At 44.7% G+C, this 16,463-nt stretch overlaps 2 protein-coding genes across 2 annotated transcripts in view; one reads left to right on the top strand and one right to left on the bottom strand.

The window, feature by feature from the left end:
* Positions 1–1,257: 1,257 nt before the first annotated feature.
* Positions 1,258–15,056, bottom strand: DUXA (double homeobox A). Its single transcript, XM_027097219.1, is given in 6 exon segments — positions 1,258–1,388; positions 1,937–2,051; positions 2,976–3,121; positions 3,528–3,630; positions 4,719–4,873; positions 15,020–15,056. Coding segments are annotated over 6 exon segments (687 nt in total).
* LOC113615147 (uncharacterized) overlaps positions 14,888–16,463 on the top strand; it is a 71,752-nt gene continuing 70,176 nt past the window's right edge. The window contains exon 1 of the mRNA XM_027097218.1: positions 14,888–15,467. Coding sequence (XP_026953019.1) covers positions 15,246–15,467 — 222 coding nt within the window. The 5' untranslated portion in view covers positions 14,888–15,245. The remainder of the gene's footprint in view (positions 15,468–16,463) is intronic.

Raw genomic sequence — 16,463 nt, 5'->3', positions numbered from 1 at the left:
CTAAGACACTGTGCTGCTGAACTCAGGTCCTGCTGCTCATCTCTCAAGAATCCAATACAGAGAGACAAGTGTGGAGTGAAAACAAAGATAGCTTTGTTGAGGAAGCCGACCATCCTGGGGAGAAGCTAGACGCACGTTCCAAAAAAACAAATCCCCACTGCTAATCAAGGGCAAGGGATTTTAAAGGGGAATCTCAGGAATGCACAGGCCTGGGGGGGTGGCTGCGTGAAGCCTAGCAGTCATCTCTGACAATCATCTTGAAACTGTTCACGTGGTGGTCTGGTCAGCATCATCTTGATTGTTTTAAGTGCAGTTAATCTTCAATTCCGGGGTCAGTTTGTTCCCACTTCCTTGAGGTGAGTTCTCAGAATTGTGTAAGATGGAGAAGCTTATGTTGTGGCTGCAGTCTGGTCATCATGTAGTTAACGTCTTGCTTCTGGTGGGGTTTCAGTATCTACAAAACAGCTTAAAGGATATGGCTCAGAATATGATCTATAGCCTTGAGAAGGAACTAAAGATCCTTGACTTTGTTTAATAGCTGAACTATTATTTCATCTTGTTGGACTGTTTTCCTTCATTTCTGCATTTTTCTCATTTCTCTGATTAAATTTATTCTTCAGCTTAAGTTTTTCTACAGACAAAAAGCAGGCAGAGGATATGGGGGTGGGGGGATCTGTCCTGGGAAATCACCATAAGCTCCTGCTCCGTTACAACTCCTCTGACTTCAGACGCCAATCTCAAGTTCAGGTTATTACCTGTACTTCTGACCACCAGGCTATAAATCAGAGTTTCCCACAAACCCCCCTCCTTGGGTCTGATTAATTTGCTACAGTGGCTCACAGAACTCAGGAAACTCACTAGATTACAGATTTATTACAAAAGATATTAAAGGATATGAGTCAACAGCCGGATGGATACATAGGGCGAGGTATGTGAGAAGGGGCTCGAGCTTCCATGCCCTCTTCAAGTACATCGCTCTCCTCTCCGCCATGCGTTCACTAACCCAGAAGCTCTGAACCCCATCCTTCTGGGTTTTTATGGAGGCTTCAGTACATCAGCACAGTTGATCAAAGTCACAGTACCACATATGTTTTGATGATTTTTACTTGAATCGGTCATTTATTTGTATGACCATAAAAATGGTGTTAATAAGTTGACTTGCATTGTTCTCGAGATCTGTTGAACTCTAAATCTAGGTTCAGTCACTAGGGCTGTGTGGTACTTTGTATCATCTGCCTCTGATTCCTGAAGTCCTGTTTACCATTTCCAGAAGACGGAGAAGAAGGCGAAAGTATGTTTGGAAGGGTATGTTGCCAGGAAGAGAACCGATCTGGAGTCCAGGCTGATGACATCAAATACACTGAATTTGTCTCTCTGTTCACCTTGTTCTGGCTCCAGGGAAATAAAACAGTCACTAGGGAGTGCCATTCTGTAAACCTAAAGAGGAAAGGGAAAGAAAAATCGAAGAAGCCAATTTATACATACAGAAAGGGAGGTCAGCTCTTTCCCACCTTTCCAGTCAGATATGGAACCTCCTACCTCTTGGGAAAGCCATGCATTAGCCGGCCCCCGGCAGAACACGCCTGAGGATTCATTCCTCTGTTCACTCGGTCATACCTGCCACAAAAGTTTACGGATTGTCTACTATGTGCCAGGCACTGGGAAAACATCAGTGAACAAAGTTCACATACTAATGGGTTGTCTGGGTTCCAGTTCAGAGCTTGAAAAGTGGGCAGTGGAATTCCTTGGCAGGACCACAGACTTGGGAAAAGCCTTCAGGGGCTGTGACCAATGAAGCCCCTGACTCTCTGGAGGCACATGTGTGGAAACGTCGTCCACCTCCTGAGAGGAAGCTGGAGTTGACTACACCATGTGGAAGGACTGAGCACTCAGGACGCTCCGCTTGTGAGCCAAATTGGGAACCACAGGCTGGTACCTTGAACGCTCCCATCTCAGAGATCTTGTCCCTGGTTTTGTCTTTGGGCGGAACCTTCTTCGGGTTCTCTTTTCTTCTGGATACGGAGTCTAGATCTTCTGTTTTGAAACCAAATCTAAGTGGGTAAAACAAAGAGATTTAATGAAAAGATGTCATGCGAGCCTCACCATTGCTCTTCTCATAAGGCAAAGGGGAGGAAGAGGTGGCTTCTTCTAGGCCGAATTCCCAAATCATTGACATTCCATATGATGTCTGGGAAAGCCTATCATGTCTCAAGATAAAGCTCAAGATTCTGAATCTTGTACCAAGTCCCTTTATGGTCTAGTGATGGGTTTCGTATCCTGAAAGTCCCCACGATCCCCTCATTACAAGTATTAGTCTTTCCCTAAAGTGCCATGCCTATATTGCAACTCTCTCCTCTGCCTAGAATTCTCTTTCCACTTCTTTTCTTCCTCCCTAAAACACCTATTTTTATTCCATGATGCAGGATAGAGTAATATCTTCTAGGAAGACATTTTTTTTTTTTTTTTTGTCTGCACCGCATGGCTTGAAGGATCTTAGTTCCCCGACCAGGGATCGAACCTGCGCCCCCTGCAGTGGAAGCGCATTTAACCACTGAACCGCCAGGGATGTCCCAAGGAAGACATTTTTCTTTCCATAAGATGTCATTAATTGCTACCCCTTGCTTGTGCCCCCCCTCACACACACACACCCCTCATGTTTCACAGCTACTACTTTTGGTTTTCAGAGGTTCCAAGTAGAATAAACACAGGTCTATTGTAGGAGCCCCAAAACCAGACTTTAGAAAAGTCACCTAATAGCACTGAACTTTGACCTCCCTCCAGAAGGCATATATTGATACCACTCTACAGATAAATGATTGATTGTTTTGGAAGAGCTGCACCTATCCAAACCAGAAATCCCATTTTCCCATCTGTCCTGCTTATGATATCTATGAGAATTAATCCCTGTTGGAGAAGTCATTCCGAGATGTCTCACTATATATGTTCCTACCAACATCAAATTCCTTATCACTGACCTGGACTCTTGACTCTGGAACCCCAATATCTTCAGCAAGTTGCTGTCTGGAATCAATCCCAGGATAAGGGTTTTCCATGAACACATTCATAAGAGTTTGTAATTGGGAAGAAGTATAGCTGGTACGACATCGTCTGTCTCTCACACCTGGAGGAGGTGAAAGATGGAAGGCAGAGGAACATTTGAGATCAGTTTACATGTTCAAACAAGGAACCCAAACACGTCCCACCATCTAACTTGGAACATGTTCCCTCTCCTTGGGAGGGCCTTGTCCCAGCCTATTCAAGACAGAAGGTTCTAGAGGAGAGGCAATATTTGGCTGAGTTGCTGGACTCTGGTGCAAATCATGTGAGCCTCAGAAGGTCCCTGGACCTTGTGGGGAAGAATTTCCAGGGGCCATGTTGAGCCCTTTGCTACCAAAGACCCTGAACAGGAGGCCCTGAAGGAGAAAACATTCTTTTCCCACTCAGAGCAGTAGTTGGCTTCACTATAAAAAGGCACTTGGGTACCCAAGAGGCTCTGCTGGGTAGCAGGACTGGAGCAGGCTATTCACCTTGAATGTTCTCTTCAGGGTGAGCTCGGTCTTGTCTTAAGTCTAAGTTCTTCTCAGGTCTTTTCAGGAACCTGTGCCTAGCTCTTCGATTCTGAAACCATATCTACAAGAGGAAAAGAAAATGAGAGAATTAAGCATATTTATGTCATCTCAGTCCCATTCCTGCCTTTCTCCAAAGGGAGTGATTCTGGGAATTCCCTGGCAGTCCAGTGGTTAGAACTTTGTGCTTCCACTGCAGGGGGCAAGGGTTCAATCCTTGGTTGGGGAACTAAGATCCCATATGCCTCGACGTGGCCAAAAAAAGGGGGTTGTGAAGGATTCTTATGAACCCTAAGCTCAGGATTACTATTACTGATCCCTGTCACATTCGACTAAGACTTAGATCAAGGCTTGGCATTTAGCATCTTCATGACCTGGTTCCAACATGACCTACTCTAATAATTTTTTAAGTTAATAAATAAATGCTGCCATTATTATGTATTTAAGAACCCCCTCCAGCCTAAATCTGCAATGGCACACCAGTCCACTACTCTCTGGTCTATTGTATTTCATTGAAAGGGGAAGGTTAACCCTCACATCACCCACAATTCCTCTGGAATCTTACCATGTCATCAGACACTTGCCTATCTGTGACCACATTGCTTATAATGACTTACTTGGATTTACACCCTGGAATAAATGTGCCACCACACCACATACTTCCTCTTTTCTGGAGGTGTACCTACATATTTCTTGCACACTCCTGGGAGCTCCTTCACCCTCAGTATCCACATTCATGAAGTGAGATTAAGAGCAACATTCTTGGGAGTTCATTCTGAGTGTCAAGTAGGACATGCTACTCAAAGCCCTTTTCACGGGACTTCCCTGGTAGCACAGTGGTTAGGACTCCGTGCTCCCAACGCAAGGGGCCCAGGTTCAATCCCTGGTCAGGGAACTAGATCCTGCACACATACTGCAACTAAGTGTTCGCATTCCACAACTAAGGAGCCCGCGAGCCACAATTAAGGAGCCTGCCTGCTGCAACTAAGGAGCCCATGTGCCACAACTAAGACCTGGTGCAACCAAATTAATAAATAATAAATGTTGTTTTAAAAAAAGCCCTTGTCACACTGGCACATGATATGTGCTCACTGAATGGTTCCCCCCTCCCTTTCTATTTCTCGTCTTGGAGATACAGAACTTGTAACTTACCTGGATCCTAGACTCTTCAGTATTGACTTCCAAAGCAAGTCTTTGTTTGATGGCATAACCCGGGTAAGGTTTTTTGTTGAATGCATCAATGAGGATTTTCAATTGCTCTTCTGTGAATTTGGTGCGGCTGCGTCTACACTTTGTTGCCACGGCCTCTGTGGAAAGATTAGGAGAGAAGCATTAAATAGGCCATTTTATGTATTCCAACTTCAGGTTCGAGCTTGTCTCTCATTTCTTCTTTTCATTTTGAATCCATAAGAACCCAGGAGGAAAGAACTCTCAATTATAAAGCCCTTAAGAACACAAGGGTGATTCTTGAACTTCTTCAGCTGATCTGAATGCCATGACTAGGAAGTCAAGGTCTTCTGTTTTCAAACAACATGAAAAATTGATATGTTCTGTTCATATGGATCAAGAACAATATGAGTCAAGAAAATGCAGGCGAGGGGCTTCCCTGGTGGCGCCGTGGTTAAGAACCCGCCTGCCAATGCAGGGGACACAGGTTAGATCCCTGGTCCGGGAAGATCCCACATGCCACGGAGCAACAAAGCCCATGTGCCACAACTACTGAGCCTGCGCTCTAGAGCCCACGAGCCACAACTACTGAAGCCTGCGCGCCTAGAGCCTGTGCTCCACAACAAAAGAAGCCACTGCAGTGAGAAGCCTGCACACCACAATGAAGAGTAGCCCCTGCTCGCCGCAACTAGAGAAAGCCCACGCAGAGCAACGAAGACCCAACGCAGCCAAAAGTAAAATGATAAATGAATGAATTAATTTAAATAAATAAATAAATGAATGAATATCATTTAACAAATAAAACATAGTATGGGGAGTTCCCATATATTGCACACCCAGTTTCCCCTATTATTATTATTATTATTATTATTATTATTATTTTGCGGTATGCGGGCCTCTCACTGTTGTGGCCTCTCCCGTTGCGGAGCACAGGCTCTGGACGCGCAGGCTCAGTGGCTATGGCTCACGGGCCTAGCCGCTCCACGGCATGTGGGATCTTCCCGGACCGGGGCACGAACCCGTGTCCCCTGCATCGGCAGGCGGACTCTCAACCACTGCGCCACCAGGGAAGCCCTTCCCCTATTATTAACATCTTATATCAGTACTGTACATTTGTCACAACTAATGGATCAATATTGATACATTATTAGTAACTAAAGTCCACACTTAGAATTGGGATAGCTATAGCCTCCAAAATCAATGTGAAAGGGTAGTGTTGGATACAGAAAATGACTTACTATATGAAGAAAAATTAAGTTGGGTCACACAATATATAGCATATAAAAATAAATGCCAAAAAATTAAATACATATGAAAGCTAAAAATAGATAATGTACAAGAAAACCTATGTTACACTGAGATAGGAAAAGTTATATACTAAATAAGATACCAAAATGCATAATGGGAAAAATTGCTGGAACTAATGATATCGTAATTGAAACCTTCAGTTCAAAAAGGTAGAAAACCAGATAAAAGTCAGCAGCTTGCAATGATGGGGGTAAGGTGGGGAGATCAGAACCCTTCTTGAGAGCTGGGTAGAATGTAATTTATTTAAGATAATCTGTAGGGCAATCAGGGTATGCTTGTTTAAATTATGTATAGTAAGTAATTGTAACCCTGCAATCCATTTCATGCCTACATCTGCATGACATTTTTCAGAATGCTGTTTGTAGTAACAGCTGAAGCAACTGAATGCCCATTGCTAGGAGAATGGATAAGTAAAATATGGTATATTCCCGTGATAGAATTTTATGCATAAGACCAAAGTAATGAGGAAAAAATGATAGAGAAATAAGATAGATAGGAAGAGCAAGAAGGCTAAGTCTGGAGAAGAGAAAACGAAGCAGAAACAGATGAGGTCCTAGACCTCCCAGGCAGGGCAGATTATATAGGACCTCTTCCAACCATGTGCCTTTGACTCTTAGTATGTTGGGAAGTCACCGAGGGGTTTGGAGTAGATAAAAGACTTGATCTGACAGTTTGATAAGATCACACGGGCTATAGGGTTGAGAACAGATTAAATCAGGGCCAGAATGGAAGCAGAGAGATCAATTCTTGCAATAATCCAGTGACGAGGGCTTCCCTCATGGCGCAGTGTTTAAGAATCCGCCTGCCAGTGCAGGGGACACGGGTTCGAGCCCTGGTCTGGGAAGATCCCACATGCCACGGAACAACTAAGCCCCTGCACCACAACTACTGAGCCTGAGCTCTAGAGCCCACAAGCCACAACTACTGAAGCCTGCGCGCCTAGAGCCTGTGCTCCGGCAACAAGAGAAGCCACCACAATGAGAAGCCTGTACACGCACCTAAGAGTAGCCCCCACTTGCTGCAACTAGAGAAAGCCTGCGTGCAGCAACAAAGACCCAATGCAGCCGAAAATTAAAATAAAATTAAAAGGTAAATAAAATAAATAGATTTACTAAAAAAATAATCCAGTGACGATGGTGGAAACAGTCCAAGAAATAGTCAGAAGATCCCTAAAATATTTCGTTAAAGCCAACAGAATTTTCAGCCTGATTAGATATAGGTTATGAGAGGAAGACAAGGTCAAGGATGTTTCCTAAGTTTTTGGCATGAACAATTGACATTTCTTGTGCAAGGAAAACAGTAGGAGGAAGAGTTTGGGTCTGAACATCGGGAGTTCAGTTTGGGACATGTTGAGTTTGAGATGCCTGTTACAGATGAGTAAGCGGTTATGTAGACAAAGCTGGAAGTTCAGGAGAAAAGTTCAGTCTGGAGAGAGAAATCAGGAAGCTACTTTGATTCCAAAGACATTCTGGTCTCAGGACTTTTTGATGCCTCCCTTAGTTTCTTTTAGTGTGTTTCTCTCCTTTTTCTTCTTCCCATCTATTTTTTCCTCCCATCTCCCTCCCCTAAACAATAATTTGTATTGTTTAGTTCTTACATGCCTGCATCTTTCTGAAATTCCCAATGCTCAGATGCACAGAAAACAGCATATTTTCATATTACATGAAAGAAACTGATTTTCCCTTACCCTAGCACAGTTATTTAAAAGTTTGAAAAATGGGACTCCCACAACTTCTAACAAGCCCATTATGCTTTCAGCCCAACCCACCGCCCCAAACCAAGGAAACCACAACTGCAATCTGATGTGTGAGGAACTTACTGTATGGAGAATTGTCTTCAGCCATCTTGGAAGGGAGCTCCGAAGCCTGGTTCCACCAAAAGAGAGATAAACAGCCTTGGCGATACTGGCTTTATATGATGAGCTGGGATGGCCCCTCCTGCTTACTTAGGCATACACCCACTTAATCTAGGAAGGACTAGATAGGATTTTCTTTTCTTCCCTTGATAGAGATTTAATCATTTATACCAACCTCTACAGCTGAACAAGCACACTTTTGAGTACTATTGCATTTACACGTCTTGTTTTTCCAATGTTTATTATATACATACATATTCTTTTTGAAATTGCTTTTTCATGTTCTTCACTTATTTTTTTTTTTTGCGGTACGCGGGCCTCTCACTATTGTGGCCTCTCCCGCTGCGGAGCAGAGGCTCCGCGTGCGCAGCCTCAGCGGCCGTGGCTCACGGGCCCAGCCGCTCTGCGGCATGTGGGATCTTCCCGGACCGGGGCACGAACCCGCGTCCACTGCATCGGCAGGCGGACTCCCAACCACTGCGCCACCAGGGAAGCCCTTCACTTATCTTTTGAAGTGGTAGCCTTTTCTTATTAAATTAATAACTGGTACCAGGATTAGGGTGAGGCAAGTGAGGCTCTCATTTCCAGGGAGCAATGTTTAAGGGAGGTGCTAAAAATTCTGTGATCAAGGTAGATAATACTTGTGGCACTAATGAACCTATCTACAAAACAGAAGCTCACAGACATAGAGAACAGACTTGTGGTTGCCAAGGGGGAGGGGGGTGGGGGAGGGATGGACTGAGAGTTTGGGTTTGGTAGACGCAAACTGTTACGTTTAGAATGGATAAACAAGGTCCTAATGTGTAGCACAGGGAACTATACTGAGTAGCCTGTGTTAAACCATCATGGAAAAGAATGTAAAGAAAAGAATGTATTTATGTGTAAAACTGAGTCACTTTGTTGTTCAGCAGAGATTGGCACAACCTTGTAAGTCAACTCTACTTCAATTAAAAAAATTAATTACAAAAAAATAAAATCAATTGTATGAAAAGAAAAACAGGAAAAGAAAAAAGCAAAAAAATATAAATAATATTTGAATGCAATACTTAAAAAAATTAATTGCAAAAAGCCCATGTTTACAAAATATAAAAATTATAAATAAAAATAGGATCCTATCCTGCACTGGCAGGATTTATGCATGTGAGGGCATACGTGCAATTGCTTTCCCTTGCAATCTTCTCAAGGTCATTGATCAGTCCTGAGGGAAGTTGACAAGATTGTTCAATTGTTTATAGCTGTCTTCCACAGCACTGCAGAATAAAAGAGAAATTTTAATTTATTACCCATATAAGCTTGTGTGATTCAGGAGACGTCAAAGTGTCAGGTGACACTACCAAGGAGGCCCAATACTTTAAGCAGCACCTTTGTTCCACAAGGGCGATGATGCACTTAAGAGATGAAAACATGACCATGGAAAATAATGTAAAGAAGCTGATGAGAATTCCCTGGCGGTCCAGTGGTTAGGACTCTGCGCTTTCACTTCCAGGGCCTGGGTTTGATCCCTGGTCAGGGAACTAAGATCCTCAGCAAGCCTCAGCGCTGTGGCCAAGGAAAAAAAAACAAAAATTGAGTCCCTTATAGAGCCACCTAAGCCATCTAGTAAGTAGAGAAAACCACTTAGAGAGCTAAAGCAATCTCCTTGAGTGGTGTAAGCTAATAACTGCTTCTAGGCATGAGACTCTGCCATAAATATTTTCTCATAAATTTCCTCTTAACTAACTGTCGTTTACAAGTATGCAGCATTGAGGACCCATTCAGGCACAAACTCCTCCTCAAGATGCCTCCATAAGAATGTAAGCCAATTCCTCATAATAAATCTCTTTCTATCTATATATCTTTTCTGTTTGTTCTGTTTCTCTGAAGACCCCTGATTAACACAGATTTGGGAACCAAGAGTGGTTCTACAGGAAGAGAATTTAAGGATGAGTTTTCTGAATTGGTTCTTGGGTTTCTAGAATTGGCTCTCTAATCATATTAGATTTAAAGATGATGATGGCTCTCTTTCTAGTAGTAAAGAGAGCACTGAGAGTAAATACATGGTGTGGGGTGTTTATAGACATACACAAAGTGTCTCTGAGGGGATTCAGGATAGACGAGAACAGTATACTGGCCCTAGATAGTTAAGGTGTGTATCAAAGGAATAATTTCAAGAAGCCCAGACTCCTGTGTCTTCCCATATGTAAAAATGCACTAAGTTCATTAACTTGAGATGTCTGGTATTTTTTTAAAATTATTTACTTATTTATTTATTTGGCTGTATCGGGTGTTAGTTGCAGCGCTCAGGCTCTTCTCTAGTTGTGGTGAGGGCTCCAGAGCGTGCAGGCTTCGTTGCTCCGCGGTATGTGGGATCTTCCCGAACCAGGGCTCGAACCCGTGTCCCCTGCATTGGCAGGTGGATTCTCAACCACTGCGCCACCACGGATGTCCCATCATTTTGGTTTTGTGCCATAAGCACAAAAAATTTTTTTTTCAGTTCAAAAACTCAATTGCAGTGCTTAAAATTATACACATAATTTTTCAAGATTGTGAACCAGGGTTCCACTGTACCTTACTGAAACGTCTATAGTGTGTCTGCTTTGTACTAGACATTGTTTTAAATTTTTGGTATACAGTAGGGAACAAAACAAAGAGCCTTGACCTCACGAACATCAAGAGAGGGAGACAGAAAATAAACAATAATTATAATAAACAAGCAAAGGATATATCAGAAGTTAATCGGTGCTATGACAAAGAAAATGATAAGGAAGAGAACAGTAAGATGGACGTGGGTGCCAGAATTGGGGGTATCGGTTTGCAATTTTTATTAGGATAATCAGGGAAGAGCTTATGGAGAAGGTGATACATGACCAAAGTCAATAAGATGGTGAAAGTGTGAGCCATGTGGAGATGGGAGGGGACAGGGACTGTCCTGGCATAGGATTTAAAGCAAGTGTGTATCCAGCCAGTGCATGGAGCAGGAAACTAATGTGGAGTAAAGCAGAAAGGTGTAAAAGACTGTGAGGACTTTGACTTTGACTCTGGGACGATGAGGCCATTGCAGTTGGATTTTGTATAGAAGAAGACATACTCCAAACTTATGTGTGTATTACTTTTCTACTGCTATGTAAAAGCTATCATAAATGTATGGCTTAAAACAACACACACCAATTATTTCACATTTTTAGTGGATTAGGAGTTTGGTCATGGCTTAACTGAGTTGCCTGCCTCAAGATCTTACAAAGTTGTGCTCAAGTCGTCAGTCAGGACTGAAATCTCAACAGAGACTCTACTGAGGAACAAGATGCTTCAAAACTCATTCAGGTTATTGCTAGAATTTATTTTCTTGTGGTTGTAGGACCGAAGGCTTTAGTTTCTTGTTGTCTGTCGATGAAGGTCACCCTCAGCTTCTAAAAACTGCCTGCAGTTCCTTACTATGTGAGCCTGCCATCATGGTTGCTTGCTTCATCAAGACTGCAAGGGATAGAGAGAATCCAGCAAGATGGGCCTTACCCTGTACACATAATCATGCATAACCTATCACCTTTGGTATATTCTATATGTCTAGAAGCAAGTTACAGGTCTGGCCCACAATCAAGGAGAGAGGTCATACAAAGGCTAGAACACCAATAGGCAGCAATTATGAGGCCCACACTGGTCATCCTAGAGTCTATCTTCCACACAGTTTTAAGAGGCTCACTCAGGTTACTGCAAGAACAGACTGTAGTGGAGTGAGAAGGTGGAGAAAACTCCCACCTCACTTCGCTCTGCCACACCCCACCATACTTTTTGTTTGTAAATGATCTCAAAATTACAGGAAAATCTTAAGAAAAGCACAGAGAGACTCTGTATACCCTTAAAATAGATTTATCAACTAACATTTTGTCACATTTGCTTTATCATTCTCATTCTCTTTCTCCTTCCCATTATCCATCAATTTATATTTTTCTGAACCTTTTGAGAGCTTTACACTTCATGTCTCTTTCTTCCTAAATATTTGTTTGCATTTTCTGAGAAGAAAGACATTATCTTACACAACCAGAAGAAATTTCCAGTATCAGAGAATTTAGCATTAAATCAATAGATACATATGATTCACATTACATTCATCATATGTAATCCACCATATGTAATAGGATCCATCATAACAATGGATCAGTACTGGATTTGATCTGATTAGGCAGAAGCATGTCTTCATCTGGAGATTAAGTCTGGCTTTAGGTAGTATGTATGGGTGCCAAGTTGACAAGGAGTGGAATGTGATGGCTTGTTTTATGTGTAAATTGGACTAGGCTATACTACTCAGTTATTGGATCAAACACTAATCTAGGGTGTTGCTGTGAAGGTATTTTGTAGATGTGCTCAACATCTACAATCAGTTGACTTTAAGCAAAGGATTCTATTTTGATTAAGTGGTTGGGCCTTATCCAATCAGTTGAAAGGCCTTAAGAGGAAAAGTAAGGTTTCCCTGAGGAAGAAATTCAGCCTCAAGACTGCAGCATTAGTTCTGGCTACAGAGTTTCCAGCCTGTCCTCTACCCTATGGATTTTGGACTTGCCAGGCCCCACAACTGCATAAGTCAATTCCTTGAAATAAATCTCATATATATATAATATATTTTATTTATATATTGCATGTACATATATATACACACATAAATGTTTATAAATATGTAAATCCTACTAGTTCTCTGCAGAACTGACTCATGTCATACACTCTTCATTCCTTTGACCTAATTAACATCTTGTCACTATACTTCTCTCTCATCTTAAAAAAATTAAATCCCTTAAGGGCATTTTCTGCACTCTCTGATTCCATTTCTCAATGTGTATGCACACTGAAATCATGAAAAGTGCGTTTTACGGGCTTCCCTGGTGGCGCAGTGGTTGAGAGTCCGCCTGCCGATGCAGGGGACACGGGTTCGTGCCCCGGTCTGGGAAGATCCCACATGCCACGGAGCGGCTGGGCCCGTGAGCCGTGGCCGCTGAGCCTGTGCGTCTGGAGCCTGTGCTCCGCAACGGGAGAGGCCACAACAGTGAGAGGCCCGCGTACCGCAAAAAAAAAAAAAAAAAAGTGTGTTTTACTCTTTCAGCTCCACAGTTATGAAAAAAAATCATCAATGAGGACTTCTAAAATTCCCTAATATATCTCTGGGTGGACATTAGAAGCTCTGACATGAGTTTGTTGGTTTCCTGTCATCAGCCACTTAATGAAGTCAGGCTGGTCCAGTGTTCATGCTCTGATCATTTTCTTCTCCAGACTACACTCATTCCCTTGACAGTCTCATCTAGTCATGACTTGAAATAACAGTGTAAACTAACAACTCTCAAATTTATATATCCAAGCTTGAACTCTCTCCTAATGTTCAGTCATAGGTTGAAATGATTAAGTGACACGTACTTTGTAGTCTCATAAACATTTCAAATTGACCATGCTTAAAACTGGAGTCTTGAGTTTCCCTCCAAGTCTCCTCCACATGTGGCTTCCCCATCCCAGGGGATGGAAAATCCATTCCTCAGGTGATCTAGGCCAACTACATATGAAGGAGGCTCTGGGCCAAAGAAGACTCAGGAGGGTGCAGTAGACAAGTGTGTTTATGTATCAAGATGGGACTTCTGGTTTCCTCCTCAGGAGAATTTTTAAGCTACTTTTTTTTTTTAAAAAGACTTTTAAAAATATTTATTTATTTATTTATTTTATTTTGGCTGTGCCAGGTCTTAGTTGCAGCATGTGGACTCTTAGTTGCAGCATGCATGTAAGATCTAGTTCCCTGACTAGGGACTAAACCCAGGCCCCCTGCATTGGGAGCACGGAGTCTTACCCACTGGGTAAGTGGGCCCAGTCTTACTCACTGGACCACCAGGGAAGCTACTTTTTAAAAATCTGTTCCCCTAGAATGCTACCAAACCAAACTCGGGTTCATTCACTCCATGCATAGCAAAGCCAATCTATTGACACTGGGTTGTGGTGAAGGAAAGTATAGCATTTATTGCAGGGTGCCAAGCAAGGAGAACAGGCAGTTCATGCTCAAAAAGATCTGAACACCCTAATGGCTTCAGGAAAGGGTTTTTAAAGACTGTTAGGGGAGAGGGTCCTAGGATGCAAGATCAGCTCATGGACAATTTTCTGATCGGTTGGTGGTGAGGTAGCAGGGTGGTGTTTCAGGAATCTCACCATCAGTCTTCTGATTCCAACCAGCCTAGCTTCTGATGTGTTTGAGGTCAGCAGTTTCCACCTGGTGGGAGTCTGGGTTCTATAAAAACAACTTAAGAACATGCATCAGACATTGTTAACTGTTTTCCTTAAAGAGAACTATGGTCTTGTGACCCCATCCCAAAGGTTGACTTATTGCTTTAGTTATTATCCCCTTCCCTCCTTGAATGCCTCTTCTTTGTTCCCATTGCTGCCCCTTAAATAATTAACTGTTTGAGCCCACTCTTTGGAACTGAGGGAGGCCTAGTCCGCTAAAGCTTTTTCCACAGACAAGAAGTAGGGGACGCAGAGAGGCTTGGGGGGTAGGGGTGGGAGGAGGCTCCACAGGGCCCTGCTAGGTTTCAAGAAGAGGCTCTTGGGGATTCCCTGGCAGTCCAGTGGTTAGGACTCCGTGCTTTCACTTCTGTGGATCCCGGTTGGGTCCCTGTTTGGGGACCTAAAAAAAAAGAAGAGGATCTGGGAAGGCATAAGGAGGGGAAGGGGGGAAAATCACTATGCGGGCTGCGAGCTTAGTCACAGCCCTACACCCTTTGCACCGCCCTGGGCGACTGTCCCAGCATTCCAAGCCTCAGTTTCCCTGAGGCACAGCATGGACGCTCTCGCCCCCACTGCCTAGTCCTCTCCACTTGAACCCACCGTTAAGAAACTGGTCTGGGCCGGCGCTCAGCTCCTCCTGTGGCTCTTAGTTGGAGGAAGACCCTCCCCTTACCCCTCCCTCCGCCCCACTCCCTCTCCTCCCTCCGCCCTACTCCCTCCCCCCACTCCGCCCCACTCCCTCTCCTCCCTCCGCCCCACTCCCTCCCCCCAGTTAAGGCGCTCCTCACTTCTGCGAATCTAGGGGAGACTACATTACCCAGAGGTGTGCATTGTGCGTCTGAGGAGGTCGCTGGCCAATGACGGCCAGTCGTAGAGGCGTTTCCTGCGGCGCACGTACGTGGGCGGGACTTCCGGTTTCTCTCAGAGGACGCCATTTGCCTCAGCCTTTCGCTTCTGGCTGGCTTTTAGGTGCCGAGAGCTGGCCTGCGTGGCTACTAGGGCATTTCGTGGGGACTGAGCAGGAAAGGGGGATGGGACTTCCTTTCGTGCCTTGGAACGGGCCGTGACTCCCTAAACGGGCGTGACTCCCTAAACGGGCGTGTGCATTTGTCGCCCGCCGGGCCATGGCCTCTCCGGGCCTTCAGCACCCGCCCTTCGTCCCCGCAGTTCCCGAGGGCGGCGCCAGGTCTGGTGCGCCTTTTTCTCGGAGAGCGGCTGTCAGCCGAGGTCGCCCGGCCAAGGCGGGGCGGAGGCGAGGAGCAGCAGGCCGCCCGGTGCTCGCCTCTCCCAGCGTAGCTGGAACGCAGGGCCCCATCATGGCGGCGGCGCCGACCCACAAGACACAGGTGAGTGGATGCTGGTTGCGAAGCTGCTTCTCTCCGAGGGCGGAGACGGTTCCGGAAGGGAGGCATCCCCTGGGTTTGTCTTCGCGGTCGTGTGCTCTGGCGTGTGGAGCTGCTTTGCTACTTAATTTATCCTTGGTCCTAAAGGCTGTTGGGTCCCTGACACATGATCAGTAAGTTGTGGAAAAATGAGTGATGTATCCTTCAGGGGTTTCCATCATAGTAAATCCCGAACTCCGCCATGTGCTGCAGGGATGTACCCTGCCCCCACCCCGCCCCCGCCTTTCTCCAACCGGTGGCCTTGGGAAATGGAGGGAGAGATAAGCGCATGGACAAAGCCAAGGCATATTGGTTGTTTCACAAGGCCCATGAGGGCCTGTGAGGTTGCCATGGTGCCTCCTAGATGTTAAGACGTGTCTTGGGAGGGCGAGGTCCTGTAGTCTGTTGTCGAATGTTTCACTCACCTTCAGCCAGGTCAGACGTTGTGGCCAGTCTCATGGCCAAAGCCAGTGTTATCTTTAGCCATTTGTGCTCTCTGGTCCTGAAGTATTCCTGGCGTAGGGCTAAGTGCTGTCAGGGTTCAGGAAGGAAGCGGCTAATGGTTCATTGTGGAACCTCCCCGGAGTCTGGGAGACCCAGGAGGGTGTGGGAAGCTGGTCCGGGCCCTGCCATTACCCAGGTAGTTCCACCCCTTCAGGGGTCTCTCCAGGGAGGTCAATGATGAAGGCTCTGCTTCTCTGTGCATGTTCACAGGAATATTTTCAGGCGTGATGAAATGGACTTAACAGCAAAAATTGGTGTAAATGCTTCACAACTTTGTCATTAGGTATTCATTTTGATGATGGAAGCGTGTCGGGTTACTTTATTAGACCGTGTATCAGGGTTAACTGTGTTAAAATCTTGCTCCTCGTTTGTAAGACACAAGACTCTTGGTGGATTTGGTGGAGCTCCCTTAGTCTCGGGTCATCGGCTGGCATGGAGATGTTTACCTCAGGGGCT

This window comes from Aethalodelphis obliquidens, unplaced genomic scaffold, assembly GCF_003676395.1.
Source record: "Aethalodelphis obliquidens isolate GAN/ISIS:26980383/991018 unplaced genomic scaffold, ASM367639v1 scaffold113, whole genome shotgun sequence".
In the NCBI taxonomy this organism is placed as follows: Eukaryota; Metazoa; Chordata; class Mammalia; order Artiodactyla; family Delphinidae; genus Aethalodelphis; species Aethalodelphis obliquidens.
This window is presented reverse-complemented; position numbering and strand designations above follow the sequence as displayed.